This window comes from Vicugna pacos, chromosome 16, assembly GCF_048564905.1.
Source record: "Vicugna pacos chromosome 16, VicPac4, whole genome shotgun sequence".
Lineage (NCBI taxonomy): Eukaryota > Metazoa > Chordata > Mammalia > Artiodactyla > Camelidae > Vicugna > Vicugna pacos.
In genome coordinates, this window is record NC_133002.1 from 17,210,171 (window position 1) to 17,235,646 (window position 25,476).

The window sequence follows — 25,476 nt, forward strand, 5'->3', positions numbered from 1 at the left end:
ACCCCCAATCAGAGATGAGCAAACTGAGACCTCAGAGCAGGCGCGGGAAGGGCGGGGCCAAGACAGAGGCCCTGCAGGGGCGGTGGGGCTGCCGCCTCAGGACCCAGGACCTGTCTGCAGACAGTGCTGCTGGCCCCTAGGCCCTGGCCCGCACCTCTACAGCCTGTGGGTGGACTCCAGCAGACACTCTTCCGGGGCAGGAACCTGGGTTCCAATCCAGCTCTGGCCCGCAGCCACCCTGCACTGGGGGCAACCACATCTCCACCCATCTCAGGACTGCAGGGCTGGGCAGGATCCAGGCACCGCACACACCCCACTTCTGCCTGAGGGTCCTCGGCCAAAGCGCCGCCAAGTCCTTGGGTCTGAGGCAGAACACCTTGAACATGACGTGTTCCTGCCCTTAAGGGGCCCAAAGCCTTTCTGGAAAAACTGTGGGGAAGGGAAGGGGTTTCCTAGAGGAAGACAGCTGCCTGGACTGGGAGCCGAACAAACGGCAGGCCGATCTCCCCGAAGAGGAGGGAGACATCCCAGCAGAGGTAGCAGAACATGTAGTGGAGGGACCTGAGGGTCTCAGAATGGCGGGAGGGGGACACCGGGGCCTGACCACGAACGCGAAGGCTAGGGCTGGTTGTGAAGTGAGCGTTCTTGGGGTCCCTGGGGGAGGGCTCAGCAGAAGGGCCCCGTTACACTCCACCCGAAAAGGGGTACTGGGCTGCAAACCCAGGCTCCTCCCCACCCCAGCATGGCTGCCCTCCAGCCGATCCAGAACTGGGTTCCCCCGGAGGGTCTCCCTGGCTGGGGCACCAAGTCAGGGGCAGCTTCTGCTCATGGTCTCAGCTGAGAGGAGGGAGGCTGTCTTCCCCTCCTAACCCGCAACCCCCACCCCAAACTGAACAGCAGCCCCCATGCTCCCCCCACAAGGCCCAGAGAGGTGGGAAGAGCCCCCTAGACGTGGTGGAGAGGTCAAGGCCCAGAGGCCTGCCCCAGAGCCGTTCTCAGGCAGGGCGGGCCCCACGGCAGCCGGAAGCAAGCATACCTGGAGGCAGGAAAGGGTTGAGGGACTGAGCTGGCGGGGCTGGCCTGGTCACCAGCGAGTCCAGGTTCACCAGGGCCGCGTTGGGGCCCAGGAAGGACTCGGGGGTTTTCCGGGCACCACTGGGCTTGCTTGAGGCGACAGTCTGGGGCTGAGACTCAAAGGGGTCGGGGCTGGTAGTCCCACTGTTCCGGGAGGGCGGAGAGGCCGCCTTGGCTGCAAGACAAGGATGCACACGGGCTGGTGAGTGCGGAGGGCGGGGCCGACGGCCTGCGTGCGTGCCTGGCGCACCCAGAGCCAACGCGGACGCGCGCCTGCGCAGAGGGCAGATGGTCATCGCAGTGTGGTTTACAACAGCCCCCACCTGGAGACCAGCATCAGCACCGGGCAGGTCACACCCAGCCCAAGCCCAGAGCCCAGGGAAAGACGACTGGATGAGGAGAGGGAGCTGGACCAAATGAAAAAAGTACCAAATGAAAAAAGCAGGGGGCAGACAGGACGCGTGGCAGTCCCCAGAAATACTACGATGTCACTTGGGGTTGCTGGCTAGACAGGAGGAACTGACTTTTTTTTTTAACATTTCCATTTTCTAAGTTCTCTACAATGAACATGAATTTCTTAATAGTAACAAGCAAAATAATTAAAAATTCAGCCAACAGAGGGTGTTGCTGGGACAGGCCAGTGGCAACATGACGGCTCTGCCAGGATGCAAGATGGCAGTGGGTTCCAGGTTCTTAAAAACGGTCCTACTTTCCGCCTGGTAATCCCATTTCTAGGAACCCAGCCTCAGGGAATGATGCACGATGTGAACAGGAACTGAAGCACAGAGATGTTCGCGACAGCGTTATTTACTTTAAGCACAACTTGAAGTCAACCTAAAATGTCCTCCCAAAATTAACAATTTGGTAACTTACTGCTGAGCCACACAGAGATACTCTGTAGCCATGAAATAAATACTTCCTAAAGAATTTTTACTGTCACAAGAAAATGTTTTCAATCTGTATTTCCTTAAAGAGGTGGCGACAGGATTCCACTCTCTCTGGCAAGTATGGGCTCAACAAAAAGGCTGGACGTACAAGCTCAGACAGGGTACCAGAAGGAGAGGCAGTGGCCCAGTGCGTACGGAATTACAGATGATTTTCATTCTCTTCCATAAACTCTTCCAAACTTTCTACAGTGGGGACATTTGCAGAATCAGGGTAATTATTTCACAGGCCTGGGAGGTGCTCAGTTAACAGAGGTGGCCTTTTCCCTGAGGCGCGGAGAGGCGGGCAAGGACAGTTAGGTTGTGCTCTGGCCCGTGGAGGAGACACACAGAATCGTATTGCTCTTAGAATGCAGCAAAAGACGCGGGAAGCAGCACGTTCTAAGTTGCCTCTGGCCCCAAGAGGGGCCCAGGGGTGGTGAGGGTGCTAGGCTGCTCCTACCTCAGACCAGCCCAGCCAGGCCTGCTGGGGGAGGCGGAGGAGACCGTGGGAACGGGGAGGGGCAGAGAGAGGAGAGAGAAAGGAGAGAAGTTGCTCCATGTGGCTGGGAGGTGTGGCCCTGATGTGGGCAGGGCCCCCGGCTCTGTCCCCAGACCCACAGGGGTGCATGAAGAGGGCATCCAGCCCTTCCTCTGCCCCAGGTCCAGTCTCTCTGCACCCCATCCTACCCCTCCCAGCCCAGGGGCACTCAGGGAGGAGCTAGGCTTGGAGACTTGACCGTGGATCTCTGCACAGCGGCCCTGATAGGGGCCGGGGGTGGGAAGCTGTCCCCCAGTGGTGTGTTGGAGACACCTGCCCATGCCCAGAGCAGGTGGCTTGGAAAAGGGGGAGCCTTTGGGGAGTTGGGAGGAGGAAGGCAGACGGAGACAGTGGCTCAAACCCGGGGCAGGGGCCATGTTGGCTGGGGAGCCAGAGTGGTAGGCTTTTGCAGTGGCCAAGAGGAGGAGAGGGTGACAGAAACTTCAACCACACTTCTTGTGGCTGCCGTGTAGTTCCTGCGACCAGATGCTACGCCCCAAGACTAGACGCTACGCCCCGAGACTAGACGCAAAGCAGATGCAAGGAGCAGACAGATGCTGAGACCTGACAACTGCTCCTGCAGTAACGGGCTGGTCAGGAGCACAGGACGTCCTGGAAACTGCCACCACCCTTACGTACCTGCTTTTTTTGAAGCTCGGAGGTTGTCAAACTCAGAAAAGTCGTCTTTAATTGTACCATTCAAATTACTGAAGAGATCAAAGGCCCCTGGGGAAGAGAGCAGCCGTGGCTGTGCGGCACCCCGAGGGCGTCTGGGCCCCTGTCGGGGAGCCCACTGCTCCCGCCACCCCCACCCCCACCCCAGCCAGAGGGGAGGAGGGGCCCGCGGCCGTGCAGGCGCACCCGGGCTGGGCTGGGAGCCTGGGCAGGGCTGGCCCCTCGTGGTGGGGCTGGGGCTCTATCCAGATGACGGCTGTGGGGGCAGGGGCAGCAAGCGCGGGCAAACGGACAGGCCCACGCCGAGGAGCCGCGAGGGGAGGCAGCAGGGGTCTCACCAGAGGCGGCTGCGGGCTTGGCGGCCGCGGCTGCGGCCCAGGCGTCGGCGGTCTTCCCGGCACTGGGGGCGGGCTGCTGCGGGGCTGCCCAGGGGTCCGAGCTCTTGGAGGCGGAGTGGGTGCTGGCTCCAGTGGGCACCCCCCACGGGTCGACGGAGGCGGCTGGCTTGGCACCTGTGGGAAGGCGGGGTCGGCTCAGGGACGTGCTAAGGAAGCGCTGGGCAGCTGGGGTGAGAGAGCGACACTGAGGCCAGGAGCCGCACCGGGTCCGCCTGCGGGATGGGGCTGAGCCCGGGCGAGCGCCAGGGAAGGGGCCGCAGGGGACCTGCCACCCCCGCTCAGCCCGCGGGCCTCCCGGCAGTGGGGGGCGTCCTCTCCCGGCCTGCCCGACAGAAGGCACGACGAGGCGGGGCCCTGACGCCCCCGTGCCGGCCTCCCAGCTTCAGGGATACCGGGAGAGGCGAGGGACAGCCCAGCCGGCGGGTCTGGCCTGTCCCGGGCCCAGGAGGGTCTGGCCTGTCCCGGGCCCAGGAGGGTCCTGCGCGTCAGGCGCACGGAGCGCGCCGGGCGCCTCCCTCCCCCCGCGGAGCACCTCCGGCGACCCCCCCCCCGTGCCGCCCCGCCCGCGATCCGCGGCCTCCGCGGCGCCCGGCCCTGAACCGGGCGCTCGGCGGCGGCTGTATCTGGAAGACTGACGCGTGCGGAGGCGCAGCCAGCCGGGAGGCGCTCGTGCCTCCCGCCGTGCAGCGCTTCCCTGTAAGGACAGAGGTCGCGCGCGGTGCGGGTCTGGCGAGGGCGCTGGCAGGCCGTCCCGGTCGCTGTGCTGCACGCGGGCCCGCATCTCCCCCGACACGCACGCACACAACAGCGCGTCCTGCGGTGACTGGCGGGCGTGACTGCCTCCTGTCCTGGCTTATCCCAGGCCCTGCTCCTGCGAAGTGCGTGCCCTTCACCCGCCTCCTTCACCCGCCTCCCTCAGGGCTGCCGTCTGTCCCGTGCTGTGGCGGGGCTCCTCCCGTGCGCCGGGCGCCGATTCCCACTTGGTTATGCACACCTCCTCCCAGCGTGGCCTCTCCTCCACTCACTCTTCTTGCGGGCTCCTCTGACCAACGCACAAGTCCCTTAACTTTAATGCACCAGAACCTACCAGCGCCTCCTCTGTCACCTGTGCTTCGTGACGCGAAGGAAGCCCTTCCCCACGCAGGGCCTCACAGAGTCCTCCGCGGCAACGTCCGCTCTCACACGTCTGGATTTGTGCCGTGACTCCTGCACGTGGCCCACCACACGATTCACTCTTGAGGGTCCAGAGCAGATGACGGATGTCAGAGCGCCACGCGCCCCGAGGCCACGCAGAGCCACCGCTGTCAGGAGCGGAGTCTCCACGGTGTCCTCGCGGGGCCCCCTCTTCTGTTCTGCTGACCCACTCCGGTGTCCAGCCCCGCACCTTCTGGATGACCCGCACAGGTGCCACCACAACAGTCAACCCTGAAATCTGACACAGCAAACCCCAACCTCGATTTCCTTCTTCAGGAGTCTCTTGGCTGTTCTTGGCCCTCTGCTCTTCCATATTCATTTAAAAATCATCTTGTCAGGGGGAAAATACTCCAAAAAAGAAAACAATTCAAACCTTGTTGGAACTTTCACCAGAACTGCATTCAATCTCGGATCAACGTGAGGAAAATTACGTTACAGAGAGTCTTACGAAAATCATAGGATCTCTCACTGTTCACTTGTCTTCTCTCTCAGTGAAATCTAATCCTTTTCCCTCGGCGTTTTTATTTATTTTTAATTGAATACAGGTGACATACGACAGCACATTAGTTTCAGGTGTACTGTACGACTCGACTTTGCATGTCATGAAACAACCACCAGGAGAGGTCGAGTGACCGCCTGTCCCTGCAGTTACTACAGTATCACGGACCAAATTCCTTACTGCATCTTACACCCCCGTGGCTTATTTATTTTGACTGGATTGTACCTCTTTAATCTTCATCTATTTTGCCCGGCCCCCAGCCCCTCTGCAACCACCCATTTGTTCTCTGTATCTGAGTCTGTTTTTGTTTTGGTTTTTTTTAGATTCCATATGTTAAGTGTAACATACAGTATTTGTCTTACTCTGATTTACTTCGCTAAGCATAATACCTCTAGGCCCATCTGTGTCGTTGCAAATTGCAAGCTTTCATTTTTATGGCTGAGTAATATTCCATTATATATATTTTATACACACACACACACTACATCTTCTTTACCCATTCATCTATTGATGGGCATTGAGGCTGCATCCATGTCTTGGCTACTGTAAATAATGCAGTTATGAACATTAGGGTGCATATACAATTTTTAAAAATTTTGTCCTTTATTTTCATGAGGGATTTATACAACTTTTGTAAGTTATTCCTAGGGACTGGTATATTTTTAAAACTTCCATTTTCTATTTATTTACTGTTATGCAGAGAAACAACTTAATTTCATATACTAATTTTTATATCCAGCCATCTTGCTAAACTCTTAATAACTGAAATTCATCACACTTATTCTTATAGTAATTCTAACCACTCTTAATCCCAGTAAACTCTTTGGCATTCCATGTACATAATCACATCCCTTGTAAATGATGACGGTTAGTTCTCTCTAGTCCTTACACTTTTTCTCTCATCTTCCTGTCTTGCTGTGCTGGCTGGGACCACCAGTCCCAACAGAGAGCGGGGTGCAGACAGAGTCCCTGTCTTGCCCTTAAACATTTTATCATTAAATTGGGCTTTTTTCCGTTTAGAAGCTCTTCATCAGGTTATGGAAGTTCCCCATTATTCCAAATTTGCTAAGATTTGCAACAAATAGCTGGTGCAACTTATCAACCTGTTTCTGCCCCCCCATTAAAATGGTCACATGATTTTTCCCTCTGAGTCTGTTAAGATGGTACATTAAGTACATTTTCTGACGACTTGGTCCTTGCAAACAAAGTTTCTCATAATGTACTGTATCACGTCTTTATTTTTCTCCTTTCCATTTTGCAATTGTTTCTTTGCTCAAGGTTTTCGCATCTATGTTCCTAAGTGGGACTGGCCTGACACGTCTGTCTCACACTGCGTCTTCCGACTGGTTCTGGCGGTCAGCTTCCACCAGCCCATAAAATGAATGGAGATGCTCCCTTTTCCTATCCAGGACAGAGTTTGTGTAAAGTGTTGTCTCATGAATGCTTAGAATTTGCCAGGAAAGCTCTCTGGGGAGGATGTGGGGGTGACGGGGGGTGACTGACTCAGTTTCTTTCACAATTACAGGACTACCCCTATTTACAGATTTGCTCAGTTTTCTCTCTTGCTTTACCCACTTTATCCAAGTTTCCGGTTCTGTCAGCAGAGCTGACCCGACGCCTCCCGCCCTGCTGGGCCTCAGCAGCACCCGCCCCACGCTCCGTCCGCCCCCACCGTCTGCCTCCCCTCTTTGTCCCTCAGATCTAGCCTCGCCTGACATGTCTCTTTTACTACCGTTTTCAAGGGCTGGCTTCCGTCTTTGCGGGTGTCCCGCCCCCTCGTGTTCTAACTCATTAACTTCTGTTCTCCTCGCTACTTCCTTCCTTCCACTGGGCCCGAAACCCAACGTGACCCCGTCCATCTGGCGCCGTTCCTCCTGATGAATGTAAACGTTAAAGCTACAAATCTCCCTCTTACTGTTGCTTCAACTGTCCCACATATTCTGATATTGAGACATTTACACTATTTTTTGGTTCTGAATATTTCTGATTGTCGTTATAATTCCTTACTTGACTCAAGAACGTGAACGTGGTTTTAAACGTCAGGTGTCTGGAGTTCCCTAGTTACTGTCTGGCTGCTGACTTCCCCTTGAGTGCACTGTGGTCAGACGTGGTCTGCGTGACCCGTCTGCAGACGTCTGCAGAGGCTCTTCTGCCGGGCACACCATCAGCTCGTGTGTGCTGCGTGTTACTGGCCCACAAGCCCACAGGCTGACAGATCGCGCTGCTCCAGTCTTCTCACGTCCTCAGCACTTCAGAAACGTGCTCCCAGCCGGCATCCCGCCCCCGGTCCTCTCCACCCCCTCCTGGGGGCGAAGCCCCATCCGGCTGCTCCTCAGGCTGACCCTATACTTGGCGTTTGTTGTGTGGCTGGAAATGTTTCCCCTCGTTCCTGAGGAATACCGTCCCTGGATGCAGAATTCCAGAGGGTGAGTTTTTTGTTGACGTTTCTCTCACCTTCATTCTTGGGAGGCGCACGTTCTCCTTGCAGGCGCTGACGACATCATCCTGCTGCCCCCAACACCTGTCCTCCCCACTGACCGTCCGCTGCTGGCCTGACTGCTGTCTCCTGCGAGGGCCGGTCTGTGCCGGGTGGTCTGAGATGTCCCCTCCGTGGTGTTCTCCACCTAACGATGTGTCTAGGTGTGGTTTCTTTAATGGTCCTGCCTAGGATTCACGAGGCTTCCTGGATCTGAGAAGCAGCACCAGGCCACAGTTCTTAAAAGCCCCCTATCATCTTTTCAAACATCAACTTCTCTGGAACTCCAGAAAGGTGTGCATCAGACGTCCTCATTCTGCCTCTGTGTGTCCTGGCCCGCTCCCCAGACACCTGAAGGGCACCCCACCGCCTGCTGCCTCGGCCTCCAAGGCCCCCTCTCTCCCCTGGCCCCAAGCCCACAACTCTCCTGAGGCCTCCAGAATCCCCTCTGATCTTTCACTCCCATCTTCCCTGCGTTCCCCCATGACTGGCACCGCTCTCCCTGTGCCCACTTCTGCCAGATGTGACACTGGTCCCAGCTGGAGTTGCCCTGGCTCTGCCCCCAACACAGCACCTCCGGGGTCCTCGGCTGTCCTCTGGACAGGAGGGGAGTGACAGGGTGGAAACTCACTGCGTCAGGGAGGGAGACGAACTGCAGTGAGAGGAGCCGCCGAGATGCCACAGAGAAGAAGCAGGACTCGGGCGTCACAGGGAGGCCTGGGACCTGGTGCCAGGCTGTTCCGGCTCCTGGGAAACCACAGGGAAGCCGGCACACCGTCCTCAGCCTGACCTTCCCTGGCAGAATCAGCCCCTCAGCGGCTCCCAGGCCCAGTCTGAGTGAAGCTGACCCCGCCCTGGAACAGGGAGGGTTTTCACCAGCTCAAGTCAACCTACAAAATTCCCCCGTCCCAACTCTCTACGTCTAAATCCCAGACTGGCACCGGAGCTGCAGAGAAATCCTCTCTGTCCTCTGGGCTGTGGGCGTCCGGTAGTGGGGCCTGGAACTTCTGAGGCCAGAGGGGAGAAGACAGGGGTCCACTGGGGGCTCTGTGGGGATCCCTCACTCCCTCTGCAGCACCTCTCAGCCCTGGAGTGCACCTCTGGAAGGTTCCGGGTAAATGTCTGACTCAGGCGCGCACACACATTCAGACAGAGCTGCCCTGAGTCTCCACAGTCTGCGAACCACCAATCCAGCACGGTTCACGCACCACACAGCTCGAGGGCCCCGGCGCATGGTTCTCAACTGTGGCCGCCTTCGGGGATCTCCTGAGGGGGCTGGTAAAATACCGGCACCCCACACACTCCAGCACATCTTCTGAGGACACCCGGACTTGCAGAGGCTCCCCGAGTGGCCAGAACAGCAGCCAAGGTGCCTGAGAAGCACCTTGCTCCTGGGGTATTTGGGGCCCAGCCCAGCCCAGCCCTCCTGGGAGGCGAGGGCTCCTCGGACACAGACACCGGGTGCACAGGCCTCCCACAGACAGGCGGTCCTTGCAGCCACCTTGCTCGATCTGAGCTATGTTTGGCCAGCACGGCCTAGGCCGGGGCCTGCTCTGAGAGAGAAACACGGACACGGCGCCCATATCCAGCCCGGGGGCACCGGCAGCCAGCAGCCGGGGGTGGTCCTGAGGACAGGGTGACCACATCTCCCGGAGCAGGAATACCTGAGCCGTGCTTTCAAGAATAACCAGGAGTTCAGTCGGCAGAGAGCAGGACAGGACATAAAGTGCAGACCAGGCACTTAAAGGGGTCCAGGCTGCCCTGCCAAGACAGACAGTCCAGGAACTCCTACGCCACCCACCAGGCCTGGGCCTTGGGCGCCACCCTCCTGACGGCACACGGCACAGCACTCCGTCTCCCTCCACAGATGGCCCACAGATCTTGCAAGGCCCCCGTGCTCTGCCCACCGTGGCCTTGGAAGGCCCGGGCCAGGCCACACACCTGACAAATAAGCGCTTGCTGAGCGGATGAGGGGAGAGGAGGGCAGCACCAAGGGTGGAAAGGCCTCTTCGCATGGAGCATAGCGGCTGCCTCCTGCGCTGGGCGCATCCCGGGCCACACACACATGTTCCCAGGCACCGGGAGGCAGTCACATCGTGGGGCAGAGGGGGCCCCGGAAGCAGAGGCTGTGAGCCCTGCCCGCACCAGGTGGCCGCTCTGGGTCTGGCCGGTGCAGGAAATGCCCTGCTGACCCGGCGTGCTCCGGGTCCCCTCCTCCCAGCCTCAGCATTTCCCTCCGAGGCCCCTCAGCACGGGCTGGTAAAGGCAGGGCTTGCTACCAAGGGTGGCTTTCAAAACAGCGTTTCTTCCATCCAACTAATGGGACCTGGGAGGGGACTCTACAGTTTCTCATTTATGAACATGTTTCGGGGTGGGGGGCCGCAAACGCACACTAGCAAATTCTATCAGTAAACCCGGTCTGTGTCTCGGTCTGGAGCTGCTCCTTGGAAGAAGGAAGCAAGTTCACTGTTACCACGCTCCAGTGAACTTGGGAGCTGGTGCGAGGCCCCCCCCAGCAGAGCTGCTGACAGCAGAAGCTACAGCAGCAAACCTGCCTCCGTGGGTGACGGAGCTGCGCTGCCCAACGGATCTCCTGACGCCTGGAAATGCTCACCGTACGGGGCAAACAGAAGTATCCACGTCTGTACACAAAACTCCGCACAACGTGACCCCAGCTGTGTGAAACACACGTGCTGAGGGAAAGCTGACCAGTTTTAACACTGGCTCTCTCTCAATCTGGAATTTGAGGAGACTTCCAGGACATGAATGGCCACAGAGGCCTCAGCAACAGTCCAGGATGGCATGATAATTCCAGGACTGGGGGTCATGAGCACTGAGCCTGCCCCGATCTGCTGTGTGACCTCAGAGTAACGAACAGCCTCTCTGGGTTTGATGGTCTGCCTTCTCAAGTCACTGGTAAAAATGCCAAATGCATTAGAACCCTGGGTTGGGCAAGTAGCAAAAGATGGCGAAGTGGCAGTCCCCGGAGCACACACGGCCCCCGCCAGCCTCAGCCGTGTTCTTCATTTTTAAAATTCATTGCCAGCATTCAAAAATTTGATTTCAGAATGTCAGATTGCAATCTTCCCTTACTGCTAAATGGTTATACAAAACGTCGTCTATCTACAAAATAGATTATTATTTGACCATAAAAAGGAACAAAGTAGGGAACGCTGAAAACACGCTAAGTGAAGGTCACAGGGGCCACATGAGCTACGAGTCCACAACACACATGAAATGCCTGGAACAGGCACCTCCAGACACAGGAAGCGGACTGGTGCCAAGGGCTGGGCAGGGGCAGCTGCAAGTCATTAGGAAGGCGAATTGTACATTATGTGACCTTTGTCTCGATTTGAAAAACATGGAAGAAGCAGGGAGGATATAGTAGCTCAGTGGCAGGGCGTGTGCTTAATTAGCATGCACAAGGTCCTGGGTTCATCCCCAGTACCTCCATTAGACAGACAGACAGACAGACAGACAAACTTCATTACTCTTTCCCCCAAAACACCGCACATTCCCAGGAAATATAGAAAAAAACAAAATAAATTGGAAGAGAGGAACCACGTGGGCAGAACTCCATGTGATGCTCAGCTGCCTCTGAGGACCAGCGTCTCTCCCCAGCTGCACCCCTGCTTCTGGCCAGCTCCTGGTCTCCGCTGCCTGCCAGGGTGTGAGAGCCCCTGCCACTGGAGGTGGTCCTGCCCCACCAGCAGGAGACCCCCGGCTACCCCTGAAGGTCGGGAGCCTGGTCAACCAGTGCCCTTGGCTCCAGGGCACAGTCCCGTCCACCAGCCAAAGGAAGGGATGGGCAAACTTGTTCGCTTAAAAAATATGTATTTCCTCTCCCCTGATCAGGTAATACTTACCTCTGCTAAATGTGGTAAATAAGCCAAACAGCAAAAAAAAAAAAAAGGAGGAAGGAGGAGGAAGGAGGAAGGAGGAGGCGGAGGAAGGAGGGAGGAGGAGGGGAAGGGGAAGGAAAGGAAAGGAAAAAGTTTAGGGGGAAAGGTCTGTCTCCCCCCTCACCTCAGCCCCCAAACCCCTCCCCAGAAGCAGCCAGAGACTCAGCGCTATTCGATCTCCTTGACCTCATCTGGCTCCTGGAGTGACACAAAATTTACATTCAAAGTTGCCAGACAGAAGGCCACAGCTGTGGCCAGTGGGGCTGAGAGCACCCAGGGGCCTCCCAGAGCCTGCAGGCCAAGCCCTGTGCCCAAGATGTCCATCCAAATTAAACAGGTGGCACCATACTCAGTTTCCAAACCTCCTTTCACAAGTTCTCTCACGCTGGGCATTAAACTGAACTTTAAAGCATCCACTTGGCGAGTGAACCGATTGACCGCTGCGTGACACAACAAAGAATCACAGTCAACACAGCTCCTCCTCGCCAGCAGTCACGTTAAGCACATCCTAATTTCCAGCTAACTGCAGCACCTTGATTTAGGTGTCTCACTCTGTGTACGATAGTTTCTTAACTTGGGGTGCAATTCTGAGGCTGAGGGTTGACGAGTGTCCCCAAAAAAGGACAAGCCATTTCGACATGTGCGGGAAGCAGAGAGTAAACGGACCAAAGCAGAAGCCGAGCATGTACCGCCGGCCAGCCGGGGGCCGCAGAGGCCTGGACACCCACCACCGTCAACCAGATCACTCCCACCTCTGCCACCCGCCCCGCAGTCCCTCCCTCAGCCAGCAGGAGGCAGGGGAGACGACGAGGGGGTCTTTACCGAACGATGGCCAGGGGTCCGAAGTGCTGGCTGCAGCTGCCGGCCCACCCCAGGGGTTGGTCTGGTTAGCTGAGGCGGATGGGCCCCAGGGCTCTGCCTTCTCCACAGCAGGGCCCGAGCCGGGCAGGGCGTCCATCAGATCCAACAGTGTGGGCTGCTGTGGGTGGGAGCCGTGCTGTGAGGCAGAGAGAAGGGGTCAAGCTGGCTTCCCTGCAGCTGCAGCGAACGCCCACATGCTTCCGCGCACGCTGCCCGGGCCTCTAACAGGGCAAAGGTCTGGGGAGGTCCCCGATGACCTCAGAAGCTGCGCCGCTCCCCTGCGAAGACAAAGCTCGCCCACACCGAGCTATTTCCTATGTGCCAAGTGACCTGCCCGCCATCAACCAGTCCTCGGGGCTTCTCAGGGCAACGTGGGCTCTGCTTCCCTCCAGGATGCTGCCCCCACCTGCCTGTGCCCCCTCAGGACCCCCTCCCAGGGCGGCCTCCCCACCCCGGGACCCCCTGCTCTGTGGGGCGGGGTCTACCTCCTGACAGGGTGACGAGTGCTGGAGGCAGAGCCATGTCGGTCTCCATTAGGCCCCAAAGCACGGGACATGTGCTCACGCAGCGACGGCCAGAGCCGGGGCAGGGAGCACTGCGGCTGCACACAGCTCCGGGGAGGGCCACCCCCTCGGGGGACCATCCCAAGGAGCACTCACCTCTCTCTTTTTTGGAACTTTGACGGTGTCCCTGCGGCTTTCCTCCAGGGCCATCTGCAGCCTGAGGTCATCGCCCCGCCGGAGGCGCTCTTCCTGTGGATGACAATGACCTGGAAGCTCGTCGCCCCTCACTTCAGAGGAGGGCTGAAGACCACGCGGCTGTGCCCCCTCCGCCCCCGCCCCGTGTGGCTTCCACTTGCCTCCAGCCCCACCAGGGAGACGGGGGCACAGGCACCACCATATCACAGAAAGGAAATGCTTATTCTAAAATGACTTTTCTCAAAATGAAAATGGCTTTATGACTCTTCTGAACTAAAGAAGCAACATATCTCCTAATAAAACACAGAAGTCTGACAGCCCAGAAAGGACCTGGAAAGAGGGCAGAAATCACAGCACTCCAGCCCACTGTGCACACTTCAGAAAATGACTGTGTACTTACTTTTTATGATTTCTAGTAGAAGTAACTCATTATAGTTAACTTACACTTATTCAGGGCAAAGTCACCATACGCAAAAAGACTGGCCGTCCTAGCTTTCACAGAATGAGTAAATGTAAACCCCGTGACTGACTAAAACGGGCTCAGACCTCCCACCTGTCCCTGTGGCTGTGCCCTCGAGTGGGCACAGGGCCGCACGGAAGCTGTCCGCCGCTGTGGCCCTTCAGACTGCTCCAGTCAGAGCGAGGCGGACCACGCCGGGACGGACCCCCGCTCGCCCGCCCACGCCTGTCTGCACCACTGCTGGGGGGGGCTTGGGCCTCGCTCACTCCTCTGCCCCTTTTCACCAAAGGTCAGCAGGGCGGGCCTGAGAAGAGGTGGACCTGAGAAAGGCTGACACGCTGAAAGGTCATCTCAGTTGCTCCTTTCCCTCCTTTTCCATCTGGAAGTAACTCATGCTTATGAAGGAAAAACGGGAACTGAAAAAAATGAGAACTACACACACTTCCGCCATCTGCTATCAGCTCTCGTCTCCGGGGCATCTCCTTCTAGCCTTTGTGTTCAGATGCTCTTGGCCCACCCTCCGGGTGGGAGGACAGGACCACGGCCGCCTGCGGGCAGGGAGGGCTGTGCACACTTGGTCCAGAGCCAGGACACAAGGCTGAGTGCGGAGTGTTTCTGGGAAACACTTCTCACTGGCTCGTCCCCAGGCACCGACGGACGTCCTGAAAACCTTCCCTAAATGTGTATCTGCTGGGACCCTCCCTGACAGGGGCAGCGAGTGACAGGAACACCCTTTGCAGGGCATGCAAGCGTCCTCCCCATGATGCTCCGCCCCCCCACCCCCGCCCGGCGCGGACCGGCAACACTGACCTGCTCGGCCACCTCTCTGCTCATGGCCAGCGCCAGCTGCAGCTGCAGCTCCTCTTCTCCGCTCGTCTGTGGCCGGGCCTGCTCCAGCTCGGAGGACACCCGCGGGGAGGTGGCTGTGGGGGGAGGCCAAGTCACCACAGCACAGGACCCGCCACTAGCTGGTCAAACATACCTGCTCCCATCCCGCCCCTGCCCTGAGGGTCTGACCACAGCCCCCGACACGGGACACAGGTGGGGTGGAGGAGAGGTCTGCCAACATCCCCGTTAAAATCAAGTCACTGCACAGCGACAAGGCCACAGGCCAGGACAAGAGGCCCTCAGGCACCCGCCCCACAGTCAGGCCTCCAAGGACCAGATCCCGGTCTTAAACACTGCAGAGCTGCACTGCTTCGAAGAGAGGAACTGAGTTTTTAAAAGATTGAGAGTGTAGCTCTTGAAAAGCTGGACGGAAGATCGGCCGGAAGAGCACAGGCATCTGAGGACCACACACCCCTCTCCAGGCTCCCCGAGTCGGTGAGAGGCTCCCTCTGTCTCTCACGGCATAAGGATCATGGAAAACGAAGGCGAAACATTTCTGCAGTAATTCTGAATATTTCTGTTTTTTAGGTAAAACTGTACAGTGACTCGAAAATAAAAATATGTAGACTTTTTTTGCTTAAGTACTTAGCTAATGTAAACACTTGTAAGTAGCGCCTGGAATGACAGTTTTGAGAGAAAGGATGAGACATGAACTTTCAGCAGATGGAACAAACCCCAAAGCAAAGGGCTCGCACAGTCATGCTGTGGCCAGGCAGGGCCTCCCCGCAGTGAAAACACTGCGCTTCCACGGCCACCAGGCTCCCTGCGGCAGGGGCCCTCGATGCCAGCAGACTCAGACGTGAAGCTCTGGCAGCCGGAGCCAAAGGGTGTGCCCACCTCGCCCTCACCCAGGAGGGGGCCTGCAGCTCCTCTGAAATTCCCAAAGCAAGCTCTGCTGTCTGAAGAGGTGGTCAGGCCACATCTCAGCGCCCCGGCTTTCCTTCTGGGCCTCTGCGCTGCTCTCTCAGGCCCAGCTCAGCCTGCCTGCCACTGCTGGGGCTGGCTCGGCACCCCCCAGCACCCCCTCAATCTGCAGCTTGGTAGGTCACATCCAAAGGTGCTCTCAAGGGAGGGCCTAGGCCTGCCCTCCCACCATTACATCCATCCCCAAAGTCTGGCAGAGCAGCTGACAAACGCCCACGGACGGCCGGATGCCTGCACGCACGGTCGCGTGGAGATAGACAGACGGGGACAGCCGGGTGCCTGCGTGCACGGTCACATGGAGACAGACGGACGGAGGACCCCACTTTCTGGGTAGCTGTTGCAGACGCGCTGACTGCATCGTCCTTTAGCCCCAGCTTCCGTGCTATCCGTTCCAGCAAACCCAGCCCCCAGGGCTCAGCCAGATGCTGCTTCTGCCTGAACCTCCAACTAAACGTGCTTCTTAGGGTCTGCTCCTTTGGGAGGAAGTAAAAGCTAGGGAGTGATTCCTGTCATGGAGGCGTCTAGATGACTGGGCCCTGCGTGCAGTGAGTGAAACAGGAGAAGAATCGAGATAGAGTCGAGGAGGGACCCACAGAAGAACCGGGGTGGCAGCAGGGGCAGTGCACAGCGGGGGCTGTAACTGGCGTCACTTCATCCCATGATTCAGAAAAATCACACAAAACACACAGCAGTGAGATTTCATTTGGAACAATTATGTGGCCTGAAGTGCAGTGAGTTCGCTATGATTTATTGTCAACCAAAAGAACCATTGAAAAAAAAGCCAGCAACCTCACGTCTACACTAACGAACAGGTCAAACAAGAAAAAAACGCAGCAGTAATTTAAAAAAACAAACCACAAACATATTTTTCTAAATAAATCAAGTCAAACCCCAGTCCACTGCATCACCCCAGTTAGATTTTCCAAAGCATTTCTTTAGAAATGAAGCTAGATGGCAATGAGACACCCTCAAATCTATTTTAATAATTTGATTTCTTAATAATATACCAAAACAAAAGCACATGTTCTGTCGGTTCTATTCCCAGCCTTTACCTCTGCCCATCGCAGCTGGCAGTCTCCTCCTGCTCTGGGGGCAGCCACCACCCTGGCTGGTGGGAACAAAGGAAGCTGGAGGGCTGACAGGGCAGGTCAGGGGATGGGTAGGGTGGTTGAGGGGAGGCCGAGGGGGATGGGTGGGGGGAGGTTGAGGGGGGTGGTGGGGGGAGGTTGAGGGGGTGGTGGGGGAGGTTGAGGGGGGTGGATGGGGGAGGTTGAGGGGGTGGATGGGGGAGGTTGAGGGGGTGGTGGGGGGAGGTTGAGGGGGTGGTGGGGGGAGGTTGAGGGGGTGGATGGGGGAGGTTGTGGGGGTGGATGGGGGAGGCTGAGGGGGTGGTGGGGGGAGGTTGAGGGGGGTGGATGGGGGAAGTTGAGGGGGGTGGATGGGGGAAGTTGGGGGTGGATGGGGGAGGTTGAGGGGGTGGATGAGGGAGGTTGAGGAGGGTGGATGGGGGAAGGTTGCGGGGGGTGGATGGGGGAGGTTGAGGGGGGTGGGGAGGTTAGGGGGGGGTGGGGGAGGTTGAGGTAGGTGGTGGGGGGAGGTTGAGGGGGTGGATGGGGGAGGTTGAGGGGGTGGGGTGGAGGTTGAGGGGGGTGGATGAGGGAGGTTGAGGGGGTGGTGGGGGAGGTTGAGGGGGTGGTGGGGGAGGTTAAGGGGGGAGGTTAAGGGGGATGGGGAGGTTAGGGGGTGGGGGAGGTTGAGGTGGGGGGAGGTTGAGGTGGGTGTTGGGGGGAGGTTGAGGAGGGTGGGTGGACAGGGTAGTGTTGGGAGAGACTCCCCTGCCAAATGTGGCTCCTTCATCTAGATCACAGCCACGCAGGCTGCCCGTTCCCAGCCTTCTTCCTCACAAAGAATCTCAGACTGCTTCACAAAACCCTGTCTGTAACAACACGGCACATCCAACAGCCTTCATTTACTCTCAAAAAGAAACCAGGAGTGAATAAAGAAGAAAACCTCAAACCCCACTCCACACCCCAAAAAGTGCTCTGAAAAGAAAGCCCCATCTTGGCGGGCAGCTGCTACCTGGCCATGCTGCCACGGGGCCTGATTCGGCCAGGAGCTGGCGGTGAGTGGGCCAGGGCACGGAACAGGGACCTGCTGGAGAAGTGAGGCCTCCCTTGTTCCCTGCACCCTCAGCACACCTGCAGGGCCAGCCTGGCTTCAAAGGCAAAGGCTCACGTTTGCATCCACCAGAGCTGATGCTGTTAGAGTGACACATGGCCAGCGCCTACGGAAATAGCTTACCACATCAATGTGGAAATGAAGACAAAGGGTATTCCCCCAAATGCTGTGGTTTTTATAAACGGATGTACAGCTCTCAGTTCCGCAGATGGCGGAATTCACAGCCACCAGCCCCAAATGTCAGCTGAGCTACACAGAGGTGTCAGCTGCGCGCGCGGCGTCCAGGGGGATGCTCCCGCCTTAGCGACAGCATCTCGGCCACAAAGAGCCTCTTGTGCCTGGGCACATGACAGGGAACACAGAAGGGCTGTGAGACGGGCCTGAATGGACCCTTCCCACCACCTGAGCCTGGCCCCGGCCCTGCTCTGGGGATCTGAGGGTCCAGCACTCCCAGGGACCGGGGCACATGTCTGCAGGACGCCTGCTCTCGGATCGCAGACCCAGCCACCCTCTGGAGGGAAGACAGGCCTGTGAGCACCAGCTAATCACTCAAGGAGCTAGTGTGGCACTACCCTTCTCCTGAGGCTGAGACGGATCCCATGGGGAGGAGGGCCGTCTTCACGTGCCGCGGTTGAGAACTCTGTACGTGGTGGGCTCACGTGCATCCTCTCCTGTCCGCTACCCTGGCTGAGAAGGCTCACAGGAGAGGGTGAACAAGGAGCCTACAAAAGCCCAATGTTTCCCTCAAAATACCGGCTAAGAGGAGGCTCAGAGGCGCCTCCCAGCACCCCTGGTAGGGCTCCCCACCTTTACTAGGCTGGGCTGCTACCAGGACCGCCCCACCAGGCCACATGCCTGCACCCTCTGCTGCAGGGAGTACATGGGTCCCCAGATGTGCTCCTGAAACAAAGATGCTTCAGCAGGCCAACGTCAAGGAATTTTGAAAGAAGAAAGCAAAGCACTCAAGGTAACAGAAAAACAGGAAGCTGCTGCTTCTCGCTGGCCGTGGTTCACCACTTTCTTGGAAAGCACGTAAGCAGCGCCTGCAGTCACACAGGCTGACTAAAGGGAGCAGACTGCGAGCTCAGCTTTTCGGCACAGCGACCAAGGTAACTCCCGGCAAAGCCCTGCAGGGCCCCAGCACTGCTGCCACCACTAACGACCCCGTGTCCGCTGGCTAACAGGGATGCCAGAGTTCAAATCCCGTCCCCAGCACACGCCAGCAGTGAGGCCACGCACAAACGGCGGACCTCCTCGGGCGTCTGCTTCTATGAAACTGGGCGGTGGGGGGCCCCTGGGTCTGCGCCTTGCCCCGGGTCACTACTTTCCACACCCCCCATGACCCCAGGCCCCCGAGGGCGCCCTGTGGCTGTGAATGACCCTTACGATGCTGTTCTCTGTTCTGTTCTCAGGGACACCTGCCAGACCTGTGACCCGGACCTGCCAGCACAGCTGCCTTCGGGGATCTGGTCTCGATCTGGCCTTTGATTCCTCTCCAGACTAAGAAGCTGCTTGCTTGCCCACATTCAGATGACACCACAAAACCACACACCAGGGCTCCAGACCGACCACCTGTGGGCACAGTCCAGGCAGCCGGGATGTCACAACGTCACGATACAAACAGCAGGGCAGCAGGGGTGCAAAGCTGTGCTTGCAGCACGGCTGCAACCTGGCAGAGACAGTGCTTAGAGCAAAGTCCAGAAGGAAACAGACACGTGAGTCAGCTGCCTGGGTACCACGGTTACGGGCACGTCTGTCTACTTTCTGTGTTTTCTACACCATCAGGAATGAACATGTGTTACTTCTACAAGGAAAAAACTAGCAGAGCTCCCTATTTCAGGCCCACACCGCACTTACCAGTTAGAACTGGAGAAGTGGGCCACCGAGAGCACTCGCTGAAGGGTGCTGGTCATCCCGCCGACAGCCGGCCTCCGCTGTTCGCCGGCAGGCAGCAGGAGGAGACGGATTCCGCTGCAACATCAATTTCTAGCTGCTGACAGTCGGCCCCTCGCCCGCTGACTCTAACTTTTTGAAAGGGCATGGCCACTGGTCATCAGCTGGATGGAGAGGGGAGCCTGGAGAGGCAGCCCACCCGGAGCAGGGGGCCAGCCGGCCACACACCACGCCCGTGGAAGCTTCAGCCCACCCCAGAGGCTCCGAACTGACTGCTCAGACCTGTGCCCAGGCTTTGGCACACCTGGGGACATTTAAAAACTCCCAGGCAGCCAGCTTGAGCCGGTAGCTTAGGGAACAGGGAACAGAGAAAGGGCAGCTAGCAAAATCAGGAACAGTATTTATTTGATTACTAAACAAAAACGAGCAACCATGAATCATACTGTTGCTAAACTCAAAGCATCAAGAAACTACACAGGTACGAACACTTCCACACTTCCGGAAAAGCCCACAAAATGTATTTTCAAAAGACTAATGCGTATGCCTGAGGCAGACACCAGTGGAGATGAGCACACCACATAAAACAGCATCAAAAACGAGAGCTACGGTTTATTTAGCACTCGCCCATTCCGGAAGTGCTCACTGAACACCCGTCCCACTGAGCACAAGCCCCTGCCGCTGGCGCAGGGACAGAAGGCAGACGGTCCTCTCAGGCAAGGCGCTCTGGAGACGGCAGAACAGACTACCGTGAGATGCAGAGATGACACAAAAACTACACAGCCTGCTTTCCCACACGAAGAGAAGTTATCTTTAGACCCTCCCTCTTATTTGCATTTATACTATAATTTTAAATGTCCCCTTCCTTCAAGTTGACCGCTGGAAACCAGTCACCAAGAGCTATGGATTGGACACCAGCTACCCTGACTTAACCACCTTTGCTTTTCTCATAACCACTGTTGACAGTCTATAAACGACAGTTTGTGGACCTATAATTTTTACAAAGGGCGCTTTAAAGACAAAGGGATAGATGTAAGTATCGCACTTACACCAAGTTTCAGCGGCACAAGTCAACATCAGTCATTTAATTAACAACCCCAATCAGCAACCGTACCCTGAGATCAGAGGAGCGCCCGTAGACCCAGGCCCCCACTGAGTGACACTGTAAGTAGGTGCGCCTCCTCTTAGAAATCATTAAAGTAAGGAACCAGCGGTACACAAGATGGACCACACAACCATGAGCTGCAACAGGTGCGCACTGTACAGCCATCTACCTTGTACAACAATTTAAAAACTGCTTTTTTATGGAAAAGTAGGAGAAAGAGATCCAGAGTCCTGGAAAACCTGCACTGAAATTCTGGCTTCATGTTTCTTCCAAGGGGGTCTGGGTGCGTCAGTCCATCTCAGCATCCCCACTGGCACCGGTCCTGCCTCCTCCCGGGCAAGGGTGAGCCGCAGACGGGCTCCTCCTACAGGGAAGGGGGCGGGGGCCAGCAGCTCTCCGGCTGCCCTGTCTCAGGTGCTGGCCAGCTTCGCCACGCAGCACCCTCGCCGCAGCATATTCAGATCCCTGGAGGCCTGAGCCCGTCCGGCAGGAATGAGCCCCTTTGATGTCTGACCCCTGGACAGATGCGTCACCTCTGAGGATCTGCTGGCATCACTGCCCAGCCTCCTCCTGACTCTTTCCCACGTGCAGAGATGAGCTCTCTCCAGAGTAAGCTCATGCTGACAGCCAGCGCCAGCCTCTGCAGGGACTCACTACTGCCAGAGAGGAAGGGGTTCCACAACATGCAGAACACTCAGGCTCGAGCAAAAGGAAGTGCCAAATGAACCCCATCTCCCGCCAAATTCCTGGTCCACCCCCCTCGGAAAGCAATCTGCCAAGACGGAGCCCACAGCCAGTGGAAGGCCAGGGGCTCTGGGCACACTCCCCACTAGCTGGCTGTCCTGCCCTTCCTGACACCGGGAACCCCCCAGCGCTAGTGTCACCCCGCCTGCACCGCGGAGCTCCGCCCCACAGGCTCGTGCTGGCCTCCGCTGACTCAGCGTCCTCCACACCCACGTCCCAGGAGGGTTTCTGAGGGACACACTGGCTGGGTTTGATTTTTCTTTTTTTAAATGATGAATGTATCTTCCACAATCTCCGGTTTTCAAACACAAACCTATGGAGAACTCCCACCTCAGGTGTATAATTCCTTCTGACATGTTCTCCTGTGTGTAGACACGTGTGCATACTCAGCTCCGCTCCCACAGGCTGGCTGGCAAGGCTGGGGCCACAGCGAGTCTCACTCAGGCCTGAGGTGCCTCTGCTGTAGGGAACCGGCCTCCCCGTGGCCCCAGGAGAGTCTGCTGCCCGCGGGACCTTCCCAAACACATGCGTAAAACGGTGCACAGAAGCTTTCAGGTTCCCTGCAACAGGCTTAGGTGTGGCCGACCACGGCAGGGTCGTGGGAGACCCAGGGTCCCCTAGACTCCTGCCAGGCCGTCACACAGCAGTCCAAGCACCGACTGACTATGTGCCAGGCTGTGCAAGGCAAGACACAGGCGGCCACGGCCGCAGCTCTGGTGGGGAGGGCGTCCGCGAGCGCCAGGTGAGGCCAGAGAGCTGAAGGCACCTCGGGCAGAGCTCCCTCCCAGGCCCTAGGCTCCTCAGAGCCCCACCTCCATGGCCAGGTCCCACAAGGGGCAGCAGGTGCCCTGCGGCAGTGATCGGGGTGGCCCTCAGCCCCTCACCGACCGGCCCTCCAGCCGGTCCTGCGGCCTCTCCTTCAAGATCAGCCCAGCCACCTCTACCGCCCCAAGATCCAGGCACGTCATCTCCCCCAGGGGATGGGGAAGGGTCTCCCTGCGCTCGCCCGCCCCGTACAGCTGGAGGGTCCTCCTAAGCTTTCTCCTCCTTAAATCAGATCAAATCCTTCCTTGGATCCAAACCCTCCCCTGCCTCCCAGTTCACTGAGTAAAAGCCGAAAGGCTCCTGAGGACCCGGAGGGCCCTGCACCGGCAAAGCAGGAGGAGGTGTTCTGCCACTGCGACATCCACACACAGACGCCAAGTGTCAGGACAAAGACCCTCCCTGCCCTCCAGACACCCCACGGCTCCTCCTACCTCCAGGCTTGTTCTGGGCACTCCTACTGCTCAGACCACCCCACCTCCACCCCACACACACCGGGTCGTTTCGGTTTTGGATATAGCACGCAGCGTGACCGCCTCTCTCCTGTGGGTGGGGTGGGGGCACACGTGGGGACTCAAACCCTTGCTGAGGGACAGGAGGACGCAGGTGCTGGGCAGACGGCAGCAGACTGTGCCCGCCAGCAGAGCGCACTGAGGGGCCCCCACGGTGCCAGGCCGCCTCCCCGCCCCCGCCGTGGGTCTGCACCATGCCCAGTAGGCCTCCCCCGTGGGTCTGGGGTGCCACGTGCGCCCCTCACAAACGTCTCCCCTGAATCACAGCCCATATTTCATGTCAGTCTGACTTCTCCAACCTGGATTCCAAGCCAGTTTGTTCAAAGCAGACCCCCACGTGCATAGATGCAGCCCTCAGCTTACCCTCAATACTCGGGTAGGTGATCAAAAAGGAGTTCCCCCAGTGGCGGCCCCTGGCGGAGCGGGTGTGAGACTTGGAGAGGGGCACACACTCTGCACAGCCAGAGCGTGAAATGGGGCGTCAAGCTGCACTTGTCTGCCCCAAATGCACCTGGGGCATGAGGAACTGTCAAAACCCAAACCAACTCATTTTTCCTTAATTTCTACCAGAGCTGAAGAAGAAGAGAACTCCTCACGGGCTTGTGGGCCAAGCAACTCGCCAGATGTTGTTGGGGGGCGGGCACGGAGGGGAGGGACTCGCGTGGGCAATGGCACGGGGGCGGCACGGCCTGGGCATAACCTGCAGCAGCCCGGGAGAGCCAGCCTGCCCAGGAGTGGAGTGAACCCCAAGACGCCACACACACCTCACCAGCTACTGAATGGGCAGGACCCGCCGGGAACGGCCCTGCAGATCTGCCGTTAGAGACGCGTGTAACCTGTGCCTCTGGGCGAGCCTTCCAAACACGCCTGCCCTGCGGTCCCTACAGCGCAAAGCTGGTCCCCATACAAAGTCCGCCACAAGCTGTGCGGGGAGTTCAGGACATGAAGGAAATGTTCCAGAGCTAAACCCAGTGACCACATGAGCACCCAGCTCAGGCTGGCTGCAGTGTCAGGAGGCACGAGTGAGCGGTGACTGTCTCCAGGGCTGACAACGGCCACCGCCTTGTCTGGAAGTCGCACAGAAGCTCTTCCCGGTGCCCCTCCCCGTAAGAGCAGAAGAGAAGCGGCTCCCCCTCTTGCGGTGGGCCCCCGGGGACCGCAGGCAGGTTAGACTGAGAGCATTTTCTTGCAGACAACAGTGAATTCTGTTTTCAGTTTAACCTGCAACAGTTGGAGACTCTGTCTGGAATCCATTATTAATCAGTCAAAAGAGAAGCCTTATTTTCAGCTGCCGACTGAGTCAGGTGCCTTCAGCACCGCGCCCTAACTGGCAGTGCAGCTAACTGCCACAGTCGTGGGCACACGGTGGGAAGGCAGAGAGTGAGGAGCAAGGCAATCCCACTCTGCCGTCAGCAAGGCACGGACCTGCCCCACCGAGGATGGCGCCCAGGACCACCCGAGGCCCTCGGGTGTGCCCGGTGAGGTGGCATGTGAGCCACACCCTCCTGGCTCAGCAGGCCAAGCTGTCTGGTCCTCTGCCACGCCCAGGTCTGGGGGACAGCGGAGCCCCTCCAGCACCTCAGGGTGTGGGGGTGTGGGCAGAGGCAGGCAGCCCCTGGCCTTCCCCGGAGAGCAGCGCCCCGTGAGCCTGCAGCTGACCCTCTGGCAGGGGCGTGCCAAGGCCTGAGGGAGCACGGCCAGGCCATGACTCTGGGGACAGAGGAAGGCGGGCCTGGGCGCTGGACCTTGGTCTTGGGGCCCAGGAGGCAGGGGGAGAGTTGGCTGTACTGGCAGTACGACACACCCCCAGCAAGCTGCCCAGCATCTCCCACCTCGGGCTGCGCGGTCACAAGTGAGGCAGGGCTGGGACCCGTCGCCATTTGGGCGGGAGGCCGGCCCCGGGTGCAGCAGGAAGGGGTGGCGCTGGCTCAGCGACTGCAGCTCCTCGCTCTGACCCAGCGGGGCCCCCGTGCGGTGCTGGGGACACAGCGAGGCCTCGGGCGCTGCAGGGCAGGGACACACACACACACAGAGAGAGACAGGCTGTTAGCGGGAGAGGGCGCGGCCAGGCCAGGCAAGTGAACAGCCAGGGACCCCGTCCTGACCCTCCACATGCAGCTCAAGCTCAAGGTCGCAGGGGACCACACTGAGGGAGCTCAGAGAGGGGGCCTCATGGTGGCAGAACCAAGACCGGGCCACCTGGATGCCCAGGCTCTGGCGGCCCTGCCCTGTCCCTGCAGCTGGAACACCCTCAGGCTGACAGAGGGGACATGGCTTCAGCACCTCGCTTCTGCCCTCTGGCCTGGGGACCATGACTGCAAAAGGCTCGTGGGGAGGAGAGCAGCCCCCGAAGCTGGGGCCTTAGGCTCAGACGCAGCCACTTCCGAGGAAGGGCCTTCCTGGGGTGGAGGGGCTCCCTGAGGGAGTCCTGCGGCCTCACTTCCCCAGGGTGGTCTTCCTTCACTGGGGGGAGCCCCCAGAGCCCATTTCCTCCAAGGGGTTTCACGAAGGTCACAGCCTTTGCCTCAGCAGAGGAGCTCAAGCCAAGCGGGGAAACAGCAGTAACCACAAGAGGAACAGGAAACACCAACCTCTGTGACAGAAACTCAGGATCCCTAGAGGTAGGGAGTCTGAACCTACTACGCAATCTCCCGCTCGACCGGGTTCTCAAAATGCAGCAGGTGGCGGGACATCACCAAACCGAGACCTGCC

At 58.3% G+C, this 25,476-nt stretch overlaps 1 protein-coding gene across 2 annotated transcripts in view; it reads right to left on the bottom strand.

Moving 5' to 3' along the window:
- EPN2 (epsin 2) overlaps positions 1-25,476 on the bottom strand; it is a 55,823-nt gene that overhangs the window by 1,989 nt on the left and 28,358 nt on the right. The window contains exons 3-9 of one of the 2 annotated variants that reach the window (XM_072938507.1): positions 24,597-24,767; positions 14,512-14,624; positions 13,203-13,295; positions 12,505-12,679; positions 3,552-3,725; positions 3,178-3,264; positions 1,037-1,249 (exon numbers count right to left, since the gene is read on the bottom strand). In XM_072938507.1, the coding sequence (XP_072794608.1) occupies positions 1,037-1,249; positions 3,178-3,264; positions 3,552-3,725; positions 12,505-12,679; positions 13,203-13,295; positions 14,512-14,624; positions 24,597-24,767 (1,026 nt within the window). The remainder of the gene's footprint in view (positions 1-1,036; positions 1,250-3,177; positions 3,265-3,551; positions 3,726-12,504; positions 12,680-13,202; positions 13,296-14,511; positions 14,625-24,596; positions 24,768-25,476) is intronic. The other variant, XM_072938508.1, reaches the window with a different exon arrangement.